The sequence below is a fragment of the Notechis scutatus genome, chromosome Z (assembly GCF_049901735.1).
Source record: "Notechis scutatus isolate UNSWTSFEM ecotype Mainland chromosome Z, rNotScu1.2, whole genome shotgun sequence".
Taxonomy (NCBI): Eukaryota; Metazoa; Chordata; class Lepidosauria; order Squamata; family Elapidae; genus Notechis; species Notechis scutatus.
The window spans coordinates 53,452,657-53,478,015 of NC_142025.1; the positions used below are offsets into that span (position 1 = coordinate 53,452,657).

General features: G+C 41.1%; 1 protein-coding gene across 8 annotated transcripts in view; it reads left to right on the top strand.

Moving 5' to 3' along the window:
• Window positions 1-25,359, top strand: part of ANO10 (anoctamin 10) — a 205,550-nt gene that overhangs the window by 109,907 nt on the left and 70,284 nt on the right. For all 8 annotated transcript variants that reach the window (XM_087946111.1, XM_087946113.1, XM_087946115.1 and 5 more), the window contains 4 exons: window positions 5,573-5,647; window positions 12,058-12,240; window positions 13,080-13,271; window positions 16,473-16,601. In XM_087946111.1, coding sequence (XP_087802237.1) covers window positions 5,573-5,647; window positions 12,058-12,240; window positions 13,080-13,271; window positions 16,473-16,601 — 579 coding nt within the window. The remainder of the gene's footprint in view (window positions 1-5,572; window positions 5,648-12,057; window positions 12,241-13,079; window positions 13,272-16,472; window positions 16,602-25,359) is intronic.

The window sequence follows — 25,359 nt, forward strand, 5'->3', positions numbered from 1 at the left end:
CGATCAAGGGAGTCCCGCTCGGGGCCTTCAGCCCTTCCTTCTCCCACCCCCCTATCACTACTCAACCTCTCCCCCCCAGACCCTTCTTCCCTACCTAAGCGCAGTCCACTTCAGGGTCTTTCGACCCCTGGACCTCCGATTAGACGGACCCCTGAAGCCACCTTTACACCCATGGCTGCTGGCCTGCGCCAGGAAGAACCCTCTACCTCCGAGGTTCCAGCCCACATCAGGGCTTGGATGGAATCGGCCATCCGCCAGGGCATTGCAGAAGGCCTACAGCACATGACCAGATCTGGCTACTCTCCACGAGCTTCCGAGCACAACTCTTTATCCATCAGATCCCTTCCACAGCCGGTCCCTCCGGTTGATCAGGTACTCTCTCAGAGGGGCAGCCCTCCTCCGGTTGAGGCCCAGGAGGAGGAGGAAGGGGACTTTGGGGATTTCAGGGAAGAGGAAGAGGACTCCCGGATGGGATCCTCCCGTTACAGTGAACCCCTCTTAGAGGCGGACATCATGGAGGGGGAGATGTCGGAGGACGAGGGGACCTCTCCCGACCAACCCGCATTTGGGGGGCTGTTCAAGCCTCAAATGTTTAAATCCCTCCTCCTTAAGGCCAAGAACGTCTCTGGTCTTCTTCCCCAGTCTCCTACTGACCTCCCCCCCGCCCCAGAGGGCCCAGAGGACTCCATTTTCACTCAACCAGTGGTGGAGGCTGAGGTCATCCCGTCCCCACCCATCTTCGTAGACCTAGTAGCGAAACAACTTACTTCCACAGGGACCCCTCCTACACCCTCTAGCCAAGACAAGAGATTCTTTAATCTCGATTCGGCAATGTCTAGCCTTCTGAACATACCGGAGGTTGATGATCCCATTGTGGGCCTTGCTTCCTCCTCTACCCCCAGTGAGGCCTTAGAGGCCTTGAAACCTGAGGACAAGCGGACGGAATTGGCGTTGCGCAGGGCCCATCTATCCGACGCCTGGGCCATTAAATCGGCTACGGCCGCTTCATTCTTCACAAGGTCCTCTATCCGCTGGCTACGTCAGCTCAGGGAACACATCCCCGCGTCCAGTGTGAGAGCACACCAAGACATATGGCGAAGGTGGTGGCTGCAGCGAGTTCTCGGCTGACGCCACTTACCAATCGGTAAAGTTCTCTTCCAGGGCCATCACGTTGCGTCACGGCTTGCCGCCTGCTGTGGCTCAAACACTGGCTGGCAGATGTAAGAACAAGGTCAAGCTGGCCACTGCTCCCATCAAGGGAGATAAACTGTTTGGCCCGGCCTTGGAACCCCTGCTGGTCGAGGGCCGCAGCAAGAGAAAGTATCTGCCCTCCCTTTTTCGAAGGTCAGAGACAAGGGGCTCACAGCCCTTTCGGAGGGGCTTCCCCGCCCCTTCTACCAACCCCCCTTCCCACCCAGATACCCCAGGCCCCTTCCTTCCGATCCCAGGATCGTTCGGACTCTGGCGACAGAAGCAGACGCGGCGGCAACTATAAGAGGCCTTTTCGGGGATCGGGAGGAAGGCCCTACCGCCGAACTAGATAGAGCCTCTCCCTCCCTCCCCATTGGCGGCCGCCTCAGTCACTTCGCTGCCCAATGGGACAAATCCACATCCGATGCATGGGTTAGGGACACCGTCAGGTTTGGTCTCGCCCTTGAGTTTAGGTCCACCCCTCTGATTGTTTCATCCCATCCCCCACCTCAAGGGATCCCGCCAAACGTGCACTAATGGATGCAGCCACCCATCATCTGCTTGACATCCAGGCCATTCAACCCGTCCCACCGGCTCAGAGAGGAAGGGGATTCTATTCCCATCTCTTTGTGGTGCCCAAACACTCTGGGGGCTGGAGAGCCATACTAGACTTGAAACGGCTCAACCGTCACCTTATCCAGCGCAAATTCAAAATGCACACCTTGCAATCAATTCTCTTAGGTACCAGGTGGGGAGACTGGTTATCTTCCATAGATCTTTCGGAGGCATACCTTCACATCCCAATCAGGCCCTCTCACCACAAATTCCTCAGGTTCTGTTATAATAGCCTTCACTATCAATACGTGGCCCTACCCTTTGGACTGGCCTCGGCCCCCAGGACCTTCACCAAGGTCCTTGCGGCCCTGGCGGCTCACCTTAGGAGCATCCCCGTCCGCCTCCACTGTTACTTGGAAGATATCCTTATTCTATCCCCGTCCAAGTCCCAGGCAGTCAGGGATACCAGAGTCACCCTCTCCGCCTTACGGGCACACGGGTTCCTAGTCAATTGGCAAAAGAGCCAACTTACCCCATCCACCCGAATCACCCACTTGGGAACCATAATTGATTCGGTTTCACAAAGGGTTTTCCTCTCTTCGGAGAGGTTCCTTAGCATTCAAGCCCTGGTCAAACAGGTTAGGCGTTCAAGGAGGGTGGCCTTACTTGACCTTTCTAAATTGTTGGGTAAAATGGTCTCGTGCATCTCAATCATTCCCTGGGCCCGTTTACACAGCAGATCCCTTCAGTGGTTCCTGCTCCCGTTCCAAAGATCCGGAAGGAGCAACTCGAAGGCCAGAGTCAAGGTTCCTCCAAAGGTCCTCACGTCTCTCTGGTGGACCAACCCCGCCATCAACAGGGGCCACCTTTTCACGGAACCTCAACGGCTTACCATCACTACGGACGCAAGCCTATCCGGTTGGGGCGCTCACGTCAACTCGCTCTCGGCACAGGGCAAGTGGTCGCCGATCGAGCAAAGATGCAGCATCAACTGGCTGGAGCTTCACGCCGTCCACCTGGCCCTGCGCAGCTTCCTCCCTCAGGTCCGCGGACATCACTTCCTCATTCTCACGGACAACGTCACGGCCAAGGCCCATATCAACAGGCAAGGGGGCACCTAGTCTATCCAGCTGATGAGGGAGGCCGAGCGTCTCTGCCGCTGGACAGAGTCCAACCTCCTATCACTAAAAGCCGAACACATCTCCGGAATAGACAATACTCAGGCGGACTGGCTGAGCAGGGCCACGGTGGACCAAACAGAATGGCGTCTCCATCCATCCCTATTCAAAGAGGCGTCCAGAATATTCGGTCTGCCAGTGGTGTATCTCTTCGCTTCCCCGTCCAACACGCAGCTTCCACGGTTTTTCTCCAGGTACCCGTCTCACAGGTCGGAGAATCACAATGCACTGCGCTGCCCATGGCCCCCAGGGCTCATATATGCCTTCCCTCCGCTCCCGTTAGTTCCCAGAGTCATACAGAAACTCATACAGGAGAGAGCAGACCTTCTTCTGGTGGCTCCCTATTGGCCCAGGCGACCGTGGTTTGCGGACCTCCGCAATTTATCGGTAGCGCCCCCATGGCAGATCCCCCCGGACAGGGTCTCCCTCTCTCAGGGGCCCCTTCTGCATCCGGAGCCTCAATGGCTCCAGTTAGCCGTCTGGAGGTTGAACGGATCCGTTTGACCAGCGAGAAACTCTCCAGTCAAGTCATCGACACGATTTTGGCCGCTAGGAGACCCTCCACCACACGAATTTATGATGCCACTTGGAAGGGTTTTTGCAAGTGGTGTAGTGGGTCCCAGGTTGACCCCCTCTCTCCTTCTATTGCACAGATCCTGGAATTTCTTCAGGAAGGCCTTCGCAAAGGGCTTGCACCTAACACCCTGAGATGGCAGGTTTCTGCCCTCTCAACCGTGGTCTCCTGTGATAACTACGGTTCCCTTTCTCATCACCCCCGGGTTAGATCCTTCCTTAGGGGCGCCACCAACCTGTGCCCTCCCACTGTTCACAGGTTCCCCACATGGGACCTCAACAAAGTCCTCATTTCTCTTACACGTCATCCGTTTGAACCTCTGAGGGAGTCATCCCTTCAATTTCTCACTTTTAAAGTAGTTTTTCTAGTGGCTATTACTTCTGCTCGTCGAGTTTCAGAAATAGCAGCTTTGTCAGTTAGGAGTGATCTATGCGTGTTCCACGCTGATCGGGTGGTCCTTCGTCCCGACCCCACATTCCTACCCAAGGTTAACTCACCCTTCCATAGGTCACAGGAACTGGTCCTACCAAACTTTTGCCCCAGGCCCTCGACGGGCAGGGAGGTCCTTTGGCACACCCTAGATGTTAGAAGGGCCTTGCGTATATATATTAAGCGCACTCAATCCCTGCGAAGATCGGAATCCCTTTTCCTCTCCTTTCAGCCCAGGACACTGGGGCTCAAGGTCTCTCCCTCCACCATCAGTCATTGGATCAGGGCGACTATCACCAGGTGTTACCTTTCTCAATCCCTGCCCGCACCTGGTGGAATAACCACCCATTCCACCAGGAGTGCAGCTACCTCGGCGGCCTGGGCCACGCAAGCCCCCATCGCTGACATTTGTCGGGCAGCCACCTGGGCCTCTCCGTCCCCGTTTATCAGACATTACAAAATAGATATGTATGCCTCAGCGGAGGCCTCTTTTGGCTGACGGGTCCTACAGAGGGTCATCAGTGACCCGGAGGGGCTTCCGGCCCAGACGGAGTCCCACCCGTAGGACAGCCAAGCTTTGGTATGTCCCACTCTCTGGATGCTCCGAGCGGCTCGAGGAGAATGGGCGTTGGTTCTTACCTGATACGCCCCTTCTCGGCGAGCCGCGAGGAGCATCCAGCCACCTAGCTTCTCCGTCTGGTGGGGACTCTTGTTTCAGCCAAGGAGCCAATAGTTGATTAGAAGGAATTCATAACCTCTCTTCTCGTTATCGCAAAAAACTGGGGAGACACTGCGCGGTGTCACGTGAGGGGGCGGAGCGTTTCCTCATCTAAAGCTCAGCCTGCAAGAAGAGGACTCAGAAGCACATCCCACTCTCTGGATGCTCCTCGCAGCTCGCCGAGAAGGGGCGTATCAGGTAAGAACCAACGCCCATTTTGTCATTTTGCTTTGTATGAATAAAAATTGATTCTATGTAGCTGAGTTCTGAAAGATTAAATCTATGATATGAAGGTATTTTTTATTTGTAAGGTTTTATTATGTATAAAATGTACATGTTTGTTTTCAAATAACAGCTCTCTGAAAATAAGCCCGAGTGCTTATTTTCAACTCCCCCCCCCCACAAAAAATAAGGACTGGGTCTTATTTTTAGGGAAACATCGGTAATAGGCAATTAATGTTATTCAAAGATAATCCAATTTATTTTGTCCTGATTATAATTTTTTGGAATGTTGTTTTTATATATATATTACATGTGTGCATTTATTTAGTGGAGGGAAGAATCTCTCAAATTATAATTGGAATTTGCTATTCTAGTTTGACAAAATGGGGCATTTAACATTTTGAGGGTCTTATTTTAAATTCAGATTTCATCTTTTGGATAGAAGAAAAGGCATAAACATTAAAAGTTAATTAAAAATAATAATAGCATAGATTTTAGCATATAATCTGGATTGTAGCTACTTGATTGGAATAGCATTGAAAATCTAGGGAACCACCTCTAGTTCATACAAAGATTTTTCTACAACTGGTTAAAATCAATTATACACAGGGGTTTTTGTGTGTGTTGGCTATGCCATATGAATCATACATTACTCTTTCTGGATATACTGATAGAATGCCCTTTTTATTTTCTATTTTTTTGCAGTTCAACTTCCTAAACTGTTTTGCCTCATTATTCTACATTGCATTTATCTTAGTTGATGTGAAACTTCTGAGACAGGTAAATTGTGTATAAAATATTTTTTAAAAGCAACTTTCTTGATTTTCTTCGTAAATTAATTGAAGCTGTATATTTTTTCTGTTACTTGATTACTCTATGTTTGTACTTAATTTATATCAAACTTGTTCAAACTATTGTTCAATCTTGAATGGTTTGGGTTAAGAACAATTTTCCTGTCATAAAAAAAATCTTATATTAACTCTTGCACTGATTTATTTGCTAACAGAAAGAATTATTGAAGTGTGTTGTTATAAAGCAGGAATGTCAAACTCATTTTCATTGAGGGGCGCATAAGGGTTGTGTTTAAACTTGGGGGGCTGGGGTGGGTGTGGCCAGCATGACACCACTTCTGTTGGGGAGTGCCTGTAGTGGCCTGTGCGCTCTGCCAGCAAAAACGGGCTCCCGAGCACTGTTTTCAGCTGCGACGGCCTCCTTCAACCTTTTGCCAGCAAAAATTGAGCTCGGGGGGTACACATGGCCCTGCGAGCTCTGTTTTTGATTGGGATGGCTTCCTGAAACCCCCTGCCAGCAAAAACGGAGCTCAGGAAGGCCATGTGCAGCCTCACAAGCTCCGTTTTCACTGGCAGAGGCACCACAGGCCAGTCCTTTGCTATTTCTAGGGTGGCCCCACATGCCAGACCTAAGAACCATACAGGCCGAAATTGGCCCCTGGGCCTTGAGTTTGACACCCCTGTTATAAAGGTTGTTTTAGTATGTGTTTGCTTGTATCAAATTTATAAGACTGCTCTTTATTTACTAAACAATGTTCCATGAAAATACACAGTTTTGCCAGCAATCCTGTTTGTAAATTAAGATTTGCTAAGGTCATATCTGTCATAGTACATTAATGTGCATACAGAACATATACAGGGTTCAATGCCTTCATAAAATATAAAAATTTAAAATATATGCACATCATAGACTTCAAAAGTGTCATGAATGGGGGAGAAGCAGTGAAAGTGTGGTAATGGAATTCAAAATAACCTGTTTACAAGAAAATTTTAAAGTAATAATATTTAAACTTGAGGCATTGTTATCTTTTATTTATTTTATTTTTATTTATTTTTGTCAATTGTTTACAAGAGAATAGGTATAAGTAAAAATATAGTTATGAATACATGTATACATATAAGAAAAATAAAAAATAAAAGAAACAATAGGACAGGGACGCTAGGCATGTTGGTGCACTTATGCACGCCCCCTACAGACCTCTTAGGAAAGGGGTGAGGTCATTGATTCAGTACAGCTCATGAAAGGTAATTGACACCATGAGTGCAAATGAGTTATTTATATTATTATTGCTACACACATCTCTGATATTGACCTCAATACAAAAATCTGGATTAATTCAATATATTATTAAATGTTTATATCAGCACCATTCGCTGGAATTACTTGATCCTTTCATTGGTTTTAAATATAATATCATTGCTAAAGATCTGTTTATTTATTAAATCAATACATATGACTGCTTGACTGTTAACAACACTTTAAAAGCAATGGAAAAAGAATATCTTTTTTTAAAAAAAAATTAAATTACCGTATATACTCGAGTATAAGCCGAGTTTTTCAGCCCATTTTTTGTGCTGAAAAAATTCCCCTCGGCTTATACTCGAGTCAGATTCCCCTCTGAAAAAAAAAATGGTGTGGAGTCGCTGCCGCTGGAGCGGCCCCAGTCCCGCCGCCTCAGGAAGGGAAAGGCAAAGCGCTTTTTGCCTTTCCCTTCCCGGCTGGGGCTGTTGGGAGTCGCTGCCGCCGGGCGGCCCCAGTCCCGCCGCCTCGGGAAGGGAAGGCAAAGCGCTTTTTGCCTTTCCCTTCCCGGCTGGGGCTGTTGGGAGTCGCTGCCGCCGGCGCGCCCCAGTCCCGCCGCCTCGGGAAGGGAAAGGCAAAGCGCTTTTTGCCTTTCCCTTCCCGGCTAGGGCTGTTGGGAGTCACTGCCGCTGGAGCGGCCCCAGTCCCGTCGCCTCAGGAAGGGAAAGGCCACGGCAAGGCCGCCGCTGGAAGCGAAGCTGCGCGCAGTTGCTGCGCTAGCATCGGATCGGGCGCGCCGGACGGTTCCGACCGAGCCCAGCGTCGTCTTTGGCGCCCGCCCAGCGCCGCAGAGCTCCCTGTACCGGGAGAAGGAAGACCCCCGGGCGGGGCAGGAGAGGAGCTCCCGCCGCCCCTCTTTCCGCGCCCACCGGTGTCCCTGCAGGACGACCCTCGCCCGCAGTCACCGCCGCTTGAAAGAGACAGGCCGGGTGGGTAGAAAGGCGCCGGGCGCCCTTGGAGGAGAAGGTCCCGCGTTCGCCTGTCTGCCCGCGGATGTCAGCGGAGCTTTGCCGCTGCTTCGTCCGGGGTCTCTGGGCAAACACGTCCACCCGAAGCGGGGCTTGTCGCCTCCGGCACGCAACGAGCACTGCCCTCGGATTCCCTGTCCGGTTGCCCCCTTTTGAGGGCGATGGCAGTAAACTGTTCCCGTAGCAGCGGCTGGGGCCGCTCCAGCGGCAGCGACTCCCAACAGCAAAAAGCGTGTACTGTCTGTTTCAAGTCTCTTTTGGAAATGCATGCTATTATAGATCCTGATTATAACCATTGTTCTCATAGTTATACAATATAATCTCTTTTGAATATACATAATACTATACACTGTAATTATAACCATTATTCTAATAATTATACCACTTTAATCTATAGTCAAATATAGTCCAGTGGTAATCTTGCTTATAGTGTGTATGCTTATATCTCTATATATGTATTTACTTCTATTTTCTTAATCATCTTTAATCATAACGTTACTAACTTCTTCTATTTATTTATTTATTTATTTATTTTATTTTGTCAAGCGATTATAAGATAACAGGTATAAGTATAAACATAATTATGGATACATATAAGAAAAATAAAAAGAAACAATAGGACAGGCTTATGCACGCCCCTTACAGATCTCTTAGGAAAGGGGTGAGGTTAATAGTAGACAGTCTAAGGTTAAAGTTTTGGGGGTTTGGGGAAGAAACCACAGAGTCAGGTAGAGTATTCCAGACATTGGCCACTCTGTTGCTGAAGTTGTATTTTCTGGAATCAAGTTTGGTGAGTTTGTACCTGTTGTGTGCTCTTGTATTGTTATGGTTGAAGCTGAAGTATTCATTGACAGGTAGAACATTGCAATGTATGATTTTATATACTATACTTAGATCGGACCGAAGGCGGCGTAGTTCTAGGTTTTCTAGGTCTAGAATTTCCAGTCTGGTGGCATAAGGTATTCTGCAACGAGTAGAGGAGCGGAGAACTCTTCTTGTGAAATATTTCTGGACTTTTTCAACTGTGTTAATATCAGATACGTAATGTGGTTCCAGACTGATGAGCTGTATTCAAGTATTGGTCTAGCAAATGTTTTGTATTCTGTAGTTAGTAGTGTGATATTATCAGAGAAAAAGCTACTCAGGATTAGGTTAACAACTCTTAATGCCTTTTTGGCTATGTAGTTACAGTGGGCTCTAGCACTTAGATCATTAGAGATGATTAGGGTCCTTGACAGAGTTTGGATCATCAACAAGGTCTTGATTATTCAGCTTGTATTTTATTTTCTGATTTTTTTTGCCAATATGTAAGACAGAGCATTTATTTGTTGAGATTTGAAGTTGCCATTTGTTTGACCATTCTGATACATAGTCAAGATCTTTTTGAAGGGTAGCAGTATTGTCTGTGGTGTTGAATAGCTTTACATCATCAGCGAATAGAACGCAGTTGCTCTTAATATAACCACAGAGGTCATTTATGTAGAGTATGAAGAGAGTTGGTCCTAGAACACTGCTTTGGGAGACACCACTATTGACAGGTACAGAATTTGATAGGACACTCCCAATTTTGAATTTGTCGTGTACCACTGAATCAAAGGCTTTACAGAAGTCTATGTAAATTGAGTCTATTGCTTTGCCCTGATCGAGTTGTGTAGTCCATATGGTTTTGCAGTGTAACAGTTGCAGATTACAGGATAGTTTTTTTCTGAAACCAAATTATTTGTTAGAGAGTAGGTTGTTTGTCTCTAAGTGGAGGATGATTGATTGGTTAATAATTGATTCCATAACTTTACAGGTGATGCAGCATAAAGATATTGGTCTGTAATTTTCAACTAGGCTGGGGTTTCCCTTTTTGAAGATGGGGATGACCGTGGCCAGTGACCATAGGTTTAGCAAGGAGCTGGTCCAGAAGGATTTTTCGAAGATTATGCTTAGAGGTTCAGCTATGGCAGTGGGTAGCTTTTTTAAGAAGTAGGCACATATTCCGTCCAGTCCAATAGATAGAGACGGTTTTAGATTGTATAGTGCTGTTTCAATATTGTCTTCTGTAAAATCGATATGTATTAGATCATTGTAGTTGTCAGTGGTTCGACTAGGAAATACTGGGCATGATCCATTGCTGTTTACAAATACTGATCCAAAGAATGTGTTAAAAACGTTGGCTTTAATGATGTTGCAGTCTTTACCATTAGGTCCTTTCAGGGGTGGGATGGATCTTGACTCTTTTAGTTTGTTGTTTACAAAATTGTAGAAAGCGCAGGTGGAATTGGTGCATAGAAGGTTTTCCTTTTGTTTAATGTGATAATTGGTGCATTCAGTCATTATCTGGTAGCATAAATTTTTGTATTTGCTTTTGAAGTTAGCAACGTGACTAGATTTGTTTTTCTGCCAAAGTGTTTTCTAACCATTTGTACAGTAAATCCCATGTTAAATAATACTCTTCCTCTTTATCCTTAATTTTCATTGTTAACCTGTCCATTTCAGCTCCTTCTAGTATTTTCTTTATTACCTTTTCATCTGTAGGTATATTTTTCCAGTTTTGTGCGTGTGTGATTCTCGCTCATGTTGCATTAAGTATATAATTATTTTGTTTTATTTCCCCCATGGTATACCTAGTAAGAACAATTCTGGTTTTGAATCTATTTGTTGTGCTATCATTTCTTCTAACCACCCTTTTATCTTTGACCAATATTTTTTTGCCATTGGACAAGTCTACCACATATAGTAATAGGACCCCGGTACCTGTTTGCATTTCCAGTACTCTGATGATATTTTTTGGAACATTTTTGCCATTCTCGCTGTTGGCAAATGCCATCTATAGAACGTTTTGTTTCAGATTTTCTTTGCATGCTATTGACATCATTAATTTGTAGTTCCTTTCCCACAGTTTTTGCCAATTGTCTAGTTCTATGTTATATCTGAAATTTTTGGCCCATACAATCATGGTTTCTTTTACATGTTCTTCCATTTTGCAATTAAATAGATAATTATAAATTTTTCTTTGTTAATTTGTCATCTATCCCTAACAATATCTGATCCAATTCTAGGGGTTCCTTATAAAATCCATATATTTCTGCATCTTTCTTATGACTCATTTGTATTTGAACATGTGGCCACCAGTCAGTTCCCTGATTTTTTAGTTCCTGTTTTGATTTTAAGTCCCCCTGTTTGTTTAGATTATCTTTGTACCTTACAATTTTTTTCAATTCTAAAGGGTATATTAGCACTTCCATCATGGATAACCAGACCAGTATTTTCATATAGTGATTTTTCCCCCCATACTGACAACAGAGCATTCTTGATATAGTGCCTTTGGAAGTATCTATGTAATTTACTTTTCCCATACCATACAAATGCATGCCACCCCAATTGTAAGTCATGTTCTTCTAATATCAATATTCTTTTGTTCTTCAAATTTATCCACTCCTTCATCCATGTGAGCACTGAAGACTGATAATACAGCTCCCAGTCCGGTAGTCCAACACTCTCCCACCCACCCACCCCCATTTTTGGCCATTTTCAGTTTGATTCTTGGTTTTTTGCCTTGCCAGATGAACTTTGAAATCGATTTATTTAAGTCCTCACAAAACTTTTTTCCTAGTTTTATCGGGATTACTTGGAATAAGAAAAGCTGTTTTGATAGAATATTCATTTTTATTGTGGCTATCCTTCCAACCTACGACAACTGTAGGTTTCTCCATTTTTCCAAATCTATCTTTATTTGATGTATTAATTTAGTGTAGTTGTCTTCTTTAATGGATGTACATCTTGCTGTTAGCCAAATTCCCAGGTATGTAACATTTTTAATTATCTGGATGTCCATCTTTTCCATCATTTCATTTTTCTGTTTGTTTGTAAGATTCTTTGTCAGTATTTTAGTCTTTTCCTTGTTTATTTTTAATCCTGCCACCTCACTGAACTCTTCTATTTTCTTTATTAATTTGGGTCCCGTTTCTAGAGGTTCCTCTAAAATAAATACTAAGTTGTCTACGAATGCTTGTACTTTATAATGTTCTTTTTTTATTTTCAAACCTTTTATTTCTGAATTTTGTCTGATCTGTCTAAACAATATCAATCACATATAAAAGATGTTGAAGCACTTTCTAATTTGGTTTTTAAATTTTCTTAAAGAGCTTGGCAACTTTACTAATAACTTCACAAGTCCTTAATCAGTTTGTGGAAGCTGCGCTGCCTTATTGGCTCCAAAAGAGAAGGAATAAAACAGTAGAGAAAAAGGTGAAAGCACTGCAGATAGATACTGACATGTCTTTATTTGAACAAGTTAATCTGGAAAGAGGAATGGATACTTACTTGGTAAGCTATCTCTCCTTTCTTCTAATCCTACTAGATTTAATTCCAAGTTTATTCAGTCACATAAATATGTAATTTTGGCAATCTCTGTTATAAAACATGCTATTAAAAACGCTTGGCCATGTTTGTGTTAATTGTGCCTAAAGCTAGTCTGTTTTATGAACTGTAGATTATAAAAATACTTGGATTTTGATATGCCAGGAGAATTCGGTTAGAATATAATAATTTACACTATTTTAATCCAAAATTCCATCTAGTTTACCTGCTTTTGTAAGTGTACAGGTCTTGTCTACACCTAGCAAATAAAATTTGATACATGCCCTCATGAATCCAGACATGAATTGTAATATTTGTCAGTTTTTCTTTTGTTTCTTCATTTTTTTCCCCTTGGTCACAAACAGGAAGAGTTGGCCCAATGGCTGTCATTAATGGAAAAACTTAATTTTGGGGATCAGCCCATATTTGTCATTAGCTCTTTAAGAGTATTTAATTTAGCGTTATGTTTAACAATAATGATAATAATGTAATATATGTAGTATAGAAAATATGATGAATGTACTTGTACTTTGGGGAAGAAAATTATCAAATTGGATGACTCATAGTATTAGATGTACACATTCTTTCATGCAACAATGTCTTGATACTTTTGTTTCCTGTGAAATGAATACATAATATGACTAATTGGACTTCAAACAGCAATAAATTAGAATAGATAATATCATTTTAAATTTATGCTCCGCATTTATCTTTCCAATTAATTAGCCATGTACATAAATTTGCCAGGTGTTACAAAGCTTCCTCTAATCTAAAAAATATTAATAAAATGTTGTCTTTCTTTTCAGGGTACTTTTGATGATTATTTGGAGTTGTTCTTACAGTTTGGTTATGTGAGCCTTTTTTCGTGCGTTTACCCTTTGGCTGCTATTTTTGCTGTGCTAAACAACATCACTGAGATGTATTCCGATGCCTTAAAAATGTGCAGTGTTTTTAAACGCCCATTTTCAGAGCCTGCTGCAAATATAGGTGTATGGCAGGTAATTCATGTAATTCATGTAAATAATTATGCTTTCTAAACTTTATAGATGTTGTTAGCATTGAGAAGATTACATCAAATATAAGTTAGCAGTGAGAAGATTAAATCAAATATAAGTTAAGGTTGACCATTTTGTTCCCCAAAAACTAAATTGCTAACTCTCCCCCCTCCTTTTTTTTTCTTTAGCAGTAAAGACCTGGGGAACTGTGGCCAGTAACATATTTTTTAAGAGGTAACTGGACTTTCTTGTTATCCAAGAAGCTTCTTCAGGTCTGACTGGATGGTGGGAAATGGAAGTATTTATATTCCTTGCAGACAGCTGGTCATTTGCATTCTTTTAGAGAGTTGTTGAGGTCACTTGGAGGTTTATCTATGTGCTCAGGTTTACCTGAGTGGTGCAAATGGGTTGGAGCCTTCTTGGAACTGCTGAAAGGACTGTGGTATAGACTGGAGATAGATGTTGTCATATCCCTCCTCCTTTCTTGAGAGAGGTCTGTTCAGGTTTGACATAGATGGCATCTTTGACCCTTCTTTCAAACCAATGGTCTCTCTGTCCAAAATGTGGACTTTGCTGTCTTCAAGAGTGCCCTTTGTTTTTTAATTGCAGATGGTCAGCTGAAACGTGCTCTGATGGGTTTGTCCTCCTATGTTGTGCCATGTGTTTATGAAGTGGTTGTTTTTGATATGACATCATCTGTCTCCAGTCTAAAACACAGTCCTTTCAGCAGTTCCAAGAAGGCTCCTCATCTATTTTTTTTTATTTGTCAATTGCTTACAAGATAATAGGTATAACTATAAACATAGTTATGAATACATGGATACATATAAGAAAAATAAAAGAAAAAATAAGACAGAGACAGTAGGCACGTTTGTGCACTTATGCACACCCCCTACAGACCTCTTAGGAAAGGGGTGAGGTCAATAGTAGACAGTTTAAGGTTAAAATTTTTGGGGTTTGGGGAAGAAACCACAGAGTCAGGTAGAGTATTCCCGACATTGACCACTCTGTTGCTGAAGTCGTATTTCCTACAATCAAGTTTGGTGCGGTTAACCATGAGTTTGTATCTATTGTGTGCTCTTGTATTGTTATGGTTGAAGCTGAAGTATTCATTGAAAGGTAGGACATTGCAATGTATGATTTTATATACTATACTTAGATCACACCGAAGGCAGCGTAGTTCTAAGTTTTCTAGGTCTAGAATTTCCAGTCTGGTGGCATAAGGTATTCTGCAATGAGTAGAGGAGTGGAGAATTCTTCTTATGAAGAATTATGGACTTTCTCTACTCTGTTAATATCAGATACGTAATGTGAGCTGTATTCAAGTATTGGTCTAGCAAATGTTTTGTATGCTGTAGTTAGTAGTGTGATATTACCAGAGAAAAAGCTACATAGGATTAGGTTAACAACTCTTAATGCCTTTTTGGCTATGTTGTTACAGTGGGCTCTCTAGCACTTAGATCATTAGAGATGATTAGGGTCCTTGACAGAGTTTGGATCATCAACAAGGTCTTGATTATTCAGCTTGTATTTTATTTTCTGATTTTTTTTTGCCAAATGTGAGACAGAGTATTTATTTGTTGAGATTTGAAGTTGCCATTTGTTTGACCATTCTGATACATAGTCAAGGTCTTTTTGAAGGGTAGCAGAATTATCTGTGGTGCTGAATAGCTTTACATCATCAACGAAGAGAACGCAATTGCTCTTAATATGATCCCAGAGGTCATTTATGTAGAGTATGAAGAGAGTTGGTCCTAGAACACTGCCTTGAGGGACACCACTGTTGACAGGTACAGAATTTGATAGGAGGTTTCCAATTTTGACCATTTGTTGTCTGTTTGACAGGAATGCTTCTATCCAGTTATGCAGGTGTCCAGAGATACCATAAGATTTTAGTTTTAATAGTTCGTCATGTACCACTGAATCAAAGACTTTACAGAAGTCTATGTAGATTGCGTCTATTGTTTTGCCCTGATCGAGTTGTGTAGTCCATATGTTTTTGCAGTGTAACAGTTGCAGATTGCAGGATAGTTTTTTTCTGAAACCAAATTGTTTATTAGAAAGTAGGTTGTTTGTCTCTAAGTGGAAGATAATGGATTGGTTAATAATTGATTAACTATTTGGACTACTCAGTTGACCCTGAGGACACAAATAAACCTCCAAATGGCCTCAATGACTCTAAAAGAATGCAAATGCCCAGTTGTCTGGAAGGAATATAAATCTTTCCATTCTCCAACATCCAATCAGAGCTGAAGAAGCTTCTTGAATGAGAAGCAAAGAAAAACCAGAAAGTCCAGTAGCCTTTTGAAAAAGGCACCTTTGGGACAACCAGACTTGGATGACTGAGAATCTCCATAGACAAGGCCACTAACATAATTATTTCATTGCAGTGGGCTGGGGCAGTTTCTCATCCCTTTTAAAAAATTCTGGAGACTTAAAAATAAAAGGATAGACAGAAATTAGATAAGCAAATCACCTTGTTGTTGCTCTCAGTTGAACCAATCTCTTGGATCTCAGCTCTCATAGATAGGATCTCTCTGATTCTATTCTATTCTATTCTATTCTATTCTATTCTATTCTATTCTATTCTATTCTATTCTTTATTCTTTATATTATAAAATAGAATGTCTCTCCCTATTACATTTTGATCCCACCCACTCATCAGCAAAGAAGCCAGGAAGCAGATGCTTTAATGAAAAAACAACAACACTGTAATTAAGAGCAAGAAAAAGTTGCAAATTAATCAACATTAAAAAAACCGTGGCATGATTTCAGATTTTAGATACTCTACAAATGAGTCAGATCTTCATAGCATTATGGAAAAATAAGACTCAGATCCCTACAGATGTTGGGGGGGAATATTTCAAAGAATGTGGGGTATCATTGAATAAACCTAGGAATCTGCCAGGGAAGAGGAATCCAGAACATTCTCTCTGGTCAATTAAACAAGGGAAATAAATTCCTCATGAAGAAAATGGTTCTTCAGCTAATGTGGCCAGAAGTCACTTAGGCTTTATAGATTATAATCATCACTTCAAATTGCATAGAACACCCAGATGGCAATCAAAGTAACAAAAACAATATAAGTGTATCATTGTTGAAATTATGCAGATTCTTATCCATTTGTAGGTATGAATGAATATTAAACAGAAGAGTATCAGAACATGTGATTGTAGTAAATACATTTTTCCTTGTTTCTTTTAGATGGCTTTTCAAACTATGACTGTAATCTCAGTTATTACAAACTGTATCCTAATTGGCATGTCACCACAAGTAAATGCACTCTTCCCAGATTCAAAATCTGAACTTATCATAATTGTAGTGTTGGCAGAGGTAAGTCAAGGTTTAAATATTTCTTATATTTTATATATATAATTTACATGTTACATATAATTTCTTGACTACCTTAATCTTGGCAACCAATCAATCCTAAAACTTTCATTTTACTTTATTGATTAGTCCTTGGGCCATATCAAAGTGCAGAGTTCCAGACACAAATTTTTACTAAAATCTGATAAAAACAATTTAAATGGAATTGGATAAAACACAATTTAAAATGAAATTAGAATAAAATATGGTTTAAAATGAAATTGGAATAAAATCCAGTTTAAAATGAAATTGGAATAAAATACAATAATTTAATATATAGATAAATAAAATAGGATATATTTCGGTATCACCCCTATAATCTACCCCAATCAGTCCCAGATATGCCAATCTCAATCGAACCTTTTTGCTTGTGTTGTGATAAATGTTATTTTAAGATTCTGACCGCATATTAGGTAAGTTGTTTTGATATGGGGATCCCAATGGGTTATTTGTTTGGTATATAGACCAAGGTACCTGTCTCTTACCCTCTTATACAGGGAACAATCAAATAGGATATGTGCCAGGTCTTCTACCTCTGCCACTCCGCAAATGCAGAGACATCCATTATAGGGTATAGAATGGAATCTCCCATATCTGACCATTGTGTTAAGCTGTTCAAATCTCGCTTGCATAAATATCTCCCTAAGATGTTTTGGCAGTTGTAACTTCAAATAACTGTCTATTTCAAAAGTATGTTTGTATTTGCTCAGACATTTCAAGTTACCCACCTTACTAAGGATAGCTATATCATTTTGTGCTTCTATTTCCTTAATTTTTTGGGTAGCTCTTTTTTAAAATTGTTTTCCTGTTACAGAAGAGACAAGAAGGCCACAGCTACTTACAAAATTTGTTAGTTTGGTGATCCAGGATGATTATTGTGATTATGATTTTATTTGTTCTAGTAGACTTAACTTGGGGAGTCTATCAGTCTCCATTTCATTGACTTTGTGCCAGTAGTTATGTACTCTAATTTTGGATAGTGCATGAATTGTATGAATTCCCAATTCATCTCTAACTGCTGCAGCAGATGTTCTTAGATCTATACCCAAAATACATAGCAAATGCTGGGACTGTGTTTGTTCTAGTACTGTAGTTGAGTATAGAATATAGACCCCAAACATCTGCTCCATAGGGGCATAGGGGTAACCTTAGCTTTATATACTTTAGTTAATGGGGCTGAGGACCCTGAGTAACTATGATTCCTTAATTTAAGCAACATATTCAAACAAGCTTTTGCTCTAAGTGTACTCCATTGATGATGACAAGCCCAAGATCCAGTCTTGGAAAAAGTTATGCCTAAATATACAAATGTATTAACTGTTCAATTGGTTTATTGTCTAATTGCCATCTATGTCCCTGATGATGTTTTCCAAACACCATAATTTTTTATTTAGATTTATTAATCATTAGGGAGTTATCCTGGCAATAGGAGCTGAATCTTAATAGCCTACATAATCCTACTTGTGAATATGATAATAAAATCATATCATCATAGAGCAAATAGTTACAGTATGTATTTAGGATCATTGGCATATGTACCATGGGATCCTTCATTAACTCTGGCAAGCCATTGATATATAAACTAAATAATAATGGGTCCCTTTATTTGCCTGAATCCTGTTATTATCCCTTTATTTGCCTGAATCCTGTTAGTCAGAGCCTCATTAACTTCATACTGCACCTTCAAACAGGTATTTGTATAAAGGGGTTTTAATCAAAGCCAGCAGTCTAGGTTCTAGTTTAAGAGATGTCAGTTTACTTCATAGTACTTCTCTGTTTACCATATCAAATGCTTCTTTCTCTATAAAAGCAACAAACAGGGATCTCCTTTTATAAGTATATTTGGCAATTAGATGGTTTAAGACAAAGCAGTTGTCAATGGTAGATCGCCTTTGTCTAAAACCTGCTTGTTCTTCTGCGAGGATATGGTTTTCCTCTACCCAGATTTCAATTCTATTCAAAAGGAACCTAGCATATATTTTTGCTACAATGTCAATCACACCGATGGACCTATAATTACTAGTATCATTTTTATTCCTTTTTTATATGGGGACAACTATTGCCATCTTCTACCCATCTGGTATGTGGCAGGTGTTATTTATATGTATAAAAAGACCTGCCAATATCGGACCCCACCAACCAAGAAATTTCTTAAATAATTCCACTGATAAAAAATCCTCACCTCGGGATTTATTGCTCTTTAAGCTTTTAATGATGGATTATATCTCCAAGGGGGAGGAGTTCTAAGGTTTGTTAAATCACTACTTAAAAACAATTTCTCTGCAGGTTCTGTGGAAGCAAATCTACATTGATAATAATTCTCCCAATCCTCAGCAGATATTGGTATATCAAATGCAAATCTCCGTTCCTTTAGGACACCTGCTACAGTCTTCCCAAATGTTACTGAGTTATGACTTTTGGCAGCCAGCTTGAGTTCTGACCAGATTGAAATGGCAAAATGTTTTTCTTTAATTTTATTTATTTAATTTTATTATTATTTTTTGTATTCTCTTCTTATATGCAGCATCTCAATTTATATATGAGTGGTAGGACTTCTCTGAGTGAGTGTCATGGCTGTCTTCAATTTCTTTTTTAACAATTGGCATTCAAAATCAAACCAGCAAGATCTACCCACTTGAAAACTTTTGGCAGGGGGTTTAATTATTAAATGTTTCTTCAGCAAATTGCAAAGATTAAAGAATGCTTTGGAAACTGATAGCCAGTCGGTTGTAGATGACTACCGTGTTTCTCCAACAATACGGCCTCCACCAATAGGAAGACCCAGCATGTTTTCTAGGCATAAAATCAAATTAAGCCCCTCCCCCAAATTTAGGCCTAGTTTAAAACATGCAAAATAGGGGGAAGGGTGGGGGGACTTGCCATTTGGAGAGCCGTTGGAGCTACCACCGCCATTTGGAGTGCCCTTGGAGCTGCTGCCGCCGTTTGGAGCTGCCTCTGCCGTTTGGAGCCGCCGCTACCATTTGGAGCTGCCTCTGCCATTTGGAGCCGCCGCCGCCGTTTGGAGCTGCCTCTGCCGTTTGGAGCTGCTGCCGCCGTTTGGAGCCGCCGCCGCCGTTTGAAGCTGCTGCTTCCGCGTTTGGAGCACTACTGCTGTTTGGAGCACCACCGCCACTCCAAACACGGCGGCAGCTCCAAACACGGAAGCAGCAGCTCCAAGCGTGACGGCGGCACTCCAAACGGCGCGCCGCGGCTCCAAGCGGCAGAGGCAGCTCCAAACACGGAGCGGAGCCACCGCCGCCATTTGGAGCTGCCGCCGCTGTTTGGAGTACCATTGGAGCTGCCTCTGCCGTTTGGAGCTGCCTCTGCCGTTTGGAGCTGCCGCTTCCGCGTTTGGAGCACTACCGCTGTTTGGAGCACCACCGCCACTCCAAACACGGTGGCAGCTCCAAGCGAAGTGGCAGCTCAAACTACGAGCGGCAGCTCCAAACGGCGGCGGTGGCTCCGCTTCCGTGTTTGGAGCTGCCTCTGCCGTTTGGAGCCGCCGGCACCGTTTGGAGTGCCGCCGTCACGTTTGGAGCTGCTGCTTCCGTGTTTGGAGCTGCCGCCGTGTTTGGAGTGGCGGTGGTGCTCCAAACAGCGATAGTGCTCAAACGCGGAAGCGGCAGCTTCAAACGGCGGCGGTGGCTCCAAACGGCGGCAGCAGCTCCAAACGGCAGAGGCAGCTCCAAACGGCAGAGGCAGCTCCAATGGTACTCCAAACAGCGGCGGCAGCTCCAAATGGCGGCGGTGGCTCCGCTTCCGTGTTTGGAGCTGCCTCTGCCGTTTGGAGCCGCCGCCGCCGTTTGGAGTGCCGCCGTCACGTTTGGAGCTGCCGCTTCCGTGTTTGGAGTGGCGGTGGTGCTTCAAACAGCGGTAGTGCTCCAAACGCGGAAGCGGCAGCTTCAAACGGCGGCGGCGGCTCCAAACGGCAGAGGCAGCTCCAAACGGCAGAGGCAGCTCCAAACGGCGGCAGCAGCTCCAACGGCACTCCAAACGGCAGTGGAATGGGCAGAAGGGAAAGCAACAGAGGCAGGTGCCAAAGGTCTTGGGTCTGCAGCAAAAATGTTTGGTGGGAGTAGGGAGCTCTCTGCGCTTCGCCATGATCGCCCCTTAGGAGCAGCTGGTGGCGAGGCTGCCCGCGGGGGGCTCTAGATGAGGATGAAAGGGGGAAATTAAGTTACCCCCGAAAAGACGGCCTAGCCGTTTTTCGCTCAAAAATAAGGCCCGGCCTTATTATGTGAGAAACACGGTAGATTGTTATAGCCCAATTAACATCATTCTCTGTTTTAAGACTGTCGGATCACCTTTAAGTTTTTAGTGAGCCATCTGTCAGCCATGTTATATGATCTTAAATCTGAACACCTTGTAATGTCAAGCTCACAGGCTGATGATCACTTTCATCACCTAAATGTACAGTAACCTCTGAAAAGAGGTCAACTTTATATCTTGAAACACAGAAGATATCTAGCATGCTACTTGAGTGGATTGAGTGGCAAGTGTAAGGGTATATGTAATTATTATGCTTATCTTCCAGGATTTGAAGATTACCTTTAAAAATTGAAGAGACTAGGAACAGACCAGCAATATTACTTTTGGTGACTTTAGAAAACCACTGAGGATGATTGTCAAGAAATTCCTTTGGGAATCCTTTCTTTTGAGCAAACTCACACAAAGATGGACCTAATTTAGCATTAAAATCTCCAAGCAATATAATTATGGCTTGAAGATACAGTATGGATATATCATCTAGTATAACTTCTAAACATATCCAATAGTCAGAGTTATAATACAGGGATGTGTTTGGAGGAATGTAAATATTTACCAATATTAATTCAAACTCCTCATATCTAAATTTCTCAACTAGAAAGTATGAGAACTTTCTTGAAAACATAATTTCTTGATTTTGTTTCTCTCTCTTGCTGTTTATTGTATCCAACTAAGAAAAGAAAAGGAAGCAAGGCTAAGAACAACTGTTGGCAGTGTTTGAGTTTACATCCACAAATCCAATATAGGTAGTCGTCAACTTATGACCAGTCATTTAGAGAACACCCCCCCCCAAAAAAAAGGTAATTATGTCTTGAAGTTACATCCACTGCAGCACCCCATGGTTGTTTATCTTTAAGGCCAACTTCAGAGAAGCTGCAGCATGCCTCCCCCTGCCTATTCACCCCCATCCTTCAGATGCCACTTCAGATTCCCATAGGCATTGGCCCTGTTTGCCATGCTATTGGATTCTTCCCCACCCCATTACCCACCTTTTGATCTCCAGAACTCAGAAGTTTGGGATAGGGAAAGAGGATAGGCCTCTCCTCTCCACATGGCCCAATCCAGCACACAGCCATTATTTTCTGAGCAAAAAATATGTTAATGAAGCTAAGGCTAGCTTTAGTGAGGAAAAGAAAACAGAGTTTGGAAATTGAGAACATTTCCAATTGTATTTTTAAATACATTTTATCAATAGTAATAAATTTTGTTCATTTGCCATATATGTATGCATAGGTCCCCATTAGGGGTTTCTCAAGTTTCAGTCTAATATATCTTTATATCATATTCTGGGGTCAAGTTTTCTGTTCCAAATTTAAAGTTGCTGGATTCTCTTCCCACTTCTAAAAATGAATCTCTAGATCAAAGTAACTATGCATATGAAAAATTAAGAAACTGGTTATTTATAAGACCATCAATAGTATAGGCTATGAATAGAAATATATTATTTTATTTTGTTTTATGTATATGATTTATATAGCCATTCATTTCTCACAAGTATCTCTTGGCATCTTACAATAGTAAAACCTATCAAACATATCTCTGGTTAAAGAAAAACCACATGGGTGTTTATGAAAATAGAAAATAACTAGTTTTCTAATTCAAGGGAGCTGCATAAGGTAACTGCCATTACTTTTCCAAACCTGATTCAAAATCATTAATTATATGCTTCTTGAGTGAAGCCTAATTAAAAGTATTTTATAAATTTTTCTAAACCTTATACTGAACTGAATTGTTGATCTGTTATGGTTAGATAACATATTTATAAGTTGTTCTTACAAAATGTTTGTTATATAGTGATTAATCTTAACTTCATAATTATTTTATAATATATTTGCATAGAAAAAATTAATGGATGCATCGTCCTTGTCTCATTTATCTTAATAAATTGATTGAGTTCCACCACAAGGGGGCATGTGAATATCCAGTTCAGAACAAGCTGTTACGTAATTGAATTCTTGTCTTCCATGAACTCGTAATACTATGAATGTCAAATGAAAACATTAATAGTCTCAAGTAAAAGAACTCAATAAAAATTGAGTACAGTTCTGTCCATATTTACTCAAAATTAATCATTGCAATGTTCAATGAAGCTTAACTATTTAGTAAAGTCAAACCTTAGTTTCATAAGTACCTATGGACTATGGAGTCACTAAGTAGTCATCAATAAACTAATTTAATCTACATTTATCATACATCTGAATAATATTCCATAGCCCAAAGCTGTGGTCCTCAACCTTTTCTTTACCACAGACCCCTCTTAAATACTTTTTGTGGCCAGGAACAATGTCCAAGACTAACTCAAAATTTAAACCATAACATTTCTTCAAGCCTTCGCATACCTCCTGTGGTGACATTAGAGTGCCCTCCCATTCCCCCAGAGATCTGCAGACCAAGATTGAGAACTACTGGCTTAGAGACTTGTATAAGTGCCTTTTTAAATTAATGTACTGGAATATAATTCATAATAAATTCATTATAAAGAAAAGAAAGAATCAAATAAATCCAGAAATGACTGTAACTATAGCTCTTTTATTCCCTCAGCTCTAATGCTTACAATATCCATTTTCCATTTCTCTGCCTCTTCCCATTCTTATTTCACTTCACAGCTGTTTTCCTTCTTTCCATAAGAATTAGCATTTCCACTGGCATTTGCTGAATGTACTATCATCATGCAAACCATTTCATATCAGTTTATTTTCTATCTTGCTTCCCCTATCTCCAGTTTCCATATCCCAGTCTATTCTCACCTATGTAATGTATGCTATATTATATCTAAACAGTAGGCTATATGCTAATACTTGTTTCTTTCTGTTACCATTAGTTTCACTCTTCTCTGTTCTTTACCTATATATCTATATTGTACAATTAGTTCATTTTTGAGATAAAATTGTAAATTTAAAATAAATATGAGAGGTTTTCTCTGAAAAAGAAAGCCATTTTTAATGTTAAACATAATGTATCATTCTGTTACACTTGAGTCTTTCCCATCTTTTATTAACCCAGAGACCTTGCAATAAGCATGTGCTGCAGAGCCTTGTTCCTGTAGTGATACACCATCAGGATTCTTATACAGTTATTTTAATTAATGAAACTGATAAGTTTCCTACTTCAAATAAATGAATATTTTCCTCTTTTTATACCAATATAGCTTCTTGTAATTATCTTACAACTTTCTTTATAGTACTACGTTCCTAAAATATTTTTAGAAGTTGAATTATTTTATTGCATTATTTTAAAATTTTATGTATCCTTCCTTTTTTTAATTCAATAAATTATTTAGAAAAGCACTTTTTTCTTCCTGGAACTTGCCTTCATGGGCTTTTCTGGAATCAGCATGTTTGATACTAATTACAAATGTAGGATTCCCCTTCTCCTTCCGTTAGCTAATAGAGAAAGACAGTTTGCAGTATATTTAATTCCTCCAGTTGTGCTAATTAACATTGAAGATGAAATTGGCAAAAAAAAATCTTTTGTTGGCGGATCTAGTGCAGATAGAGTGTAGAAAATTTGATAAGATTAAAAAAGGATTTTTTGTTATTTGAGGACACAGTGTACTATTTTCTCCAAAGTGCAGGGTTTTCCCTTAAAATACTTGCTGACATGGAAGTGTATCCTGGTAACCATAAGTATTTTGGCTTTCTCTAGCATTAAAGATTTAACAAGTTATAATAAAACTGTTGTAACAATACAATAAAGTAGATAAAGAGATGTATCTAAACATTAATTGATATTTATTATATTTATTTATAAAACAAAAATTATTACTTCACTTCCATTGGATAGTTAAGCATCTTTAAAAGAGGAAATTTTTGGGTTCAAAAAATAGTTGACAATGTGGTACTCAAAAGACAGCATTGGCTCAATGATTGGTTGTATATTGCTTCCTTTGGGACAGATGTTATTTCACATATTAATTTTCCCTAGTACACTGGTTGTTTTGCAAACATTTAAGCCTGAAATTACCAGGAAGTCAGTAAAAATGGATATTGCATTTATTTATGACTGCAACCATAGTAATAATAATATATAGGCACATGTCCATCCATGAAGATTCAGAAGGAAATTTGACCTAACTGGGACCACAATTTGACCTAACTGGGATCACCCAGGCGAAATCAAGAATTCCTTGAAGTCTAGTTTTCTACCAACAAGTCAATAAACAGACATATTGACATCAATCCTGTCTACTAGTCACTGAGGAATGAAAGAACTGCATCAACCATGATGCCAAAAATAACATTTAAACTGAACAAACAGCCACTACTACACCACAACAAAACTATAACCCATCAGCTCACAAGAAATCAGACCATGTCTCAACAACAATCAGCCAATCAAACAGTCTGAAACCAGACCATGACTCAGAAGTATCTGAACAAACAACACTAATTTACATCACGTAGAGACAGTACTTAAAACCAAAGACCATGCCTCGGTAACAAAAGCCAACCAATCA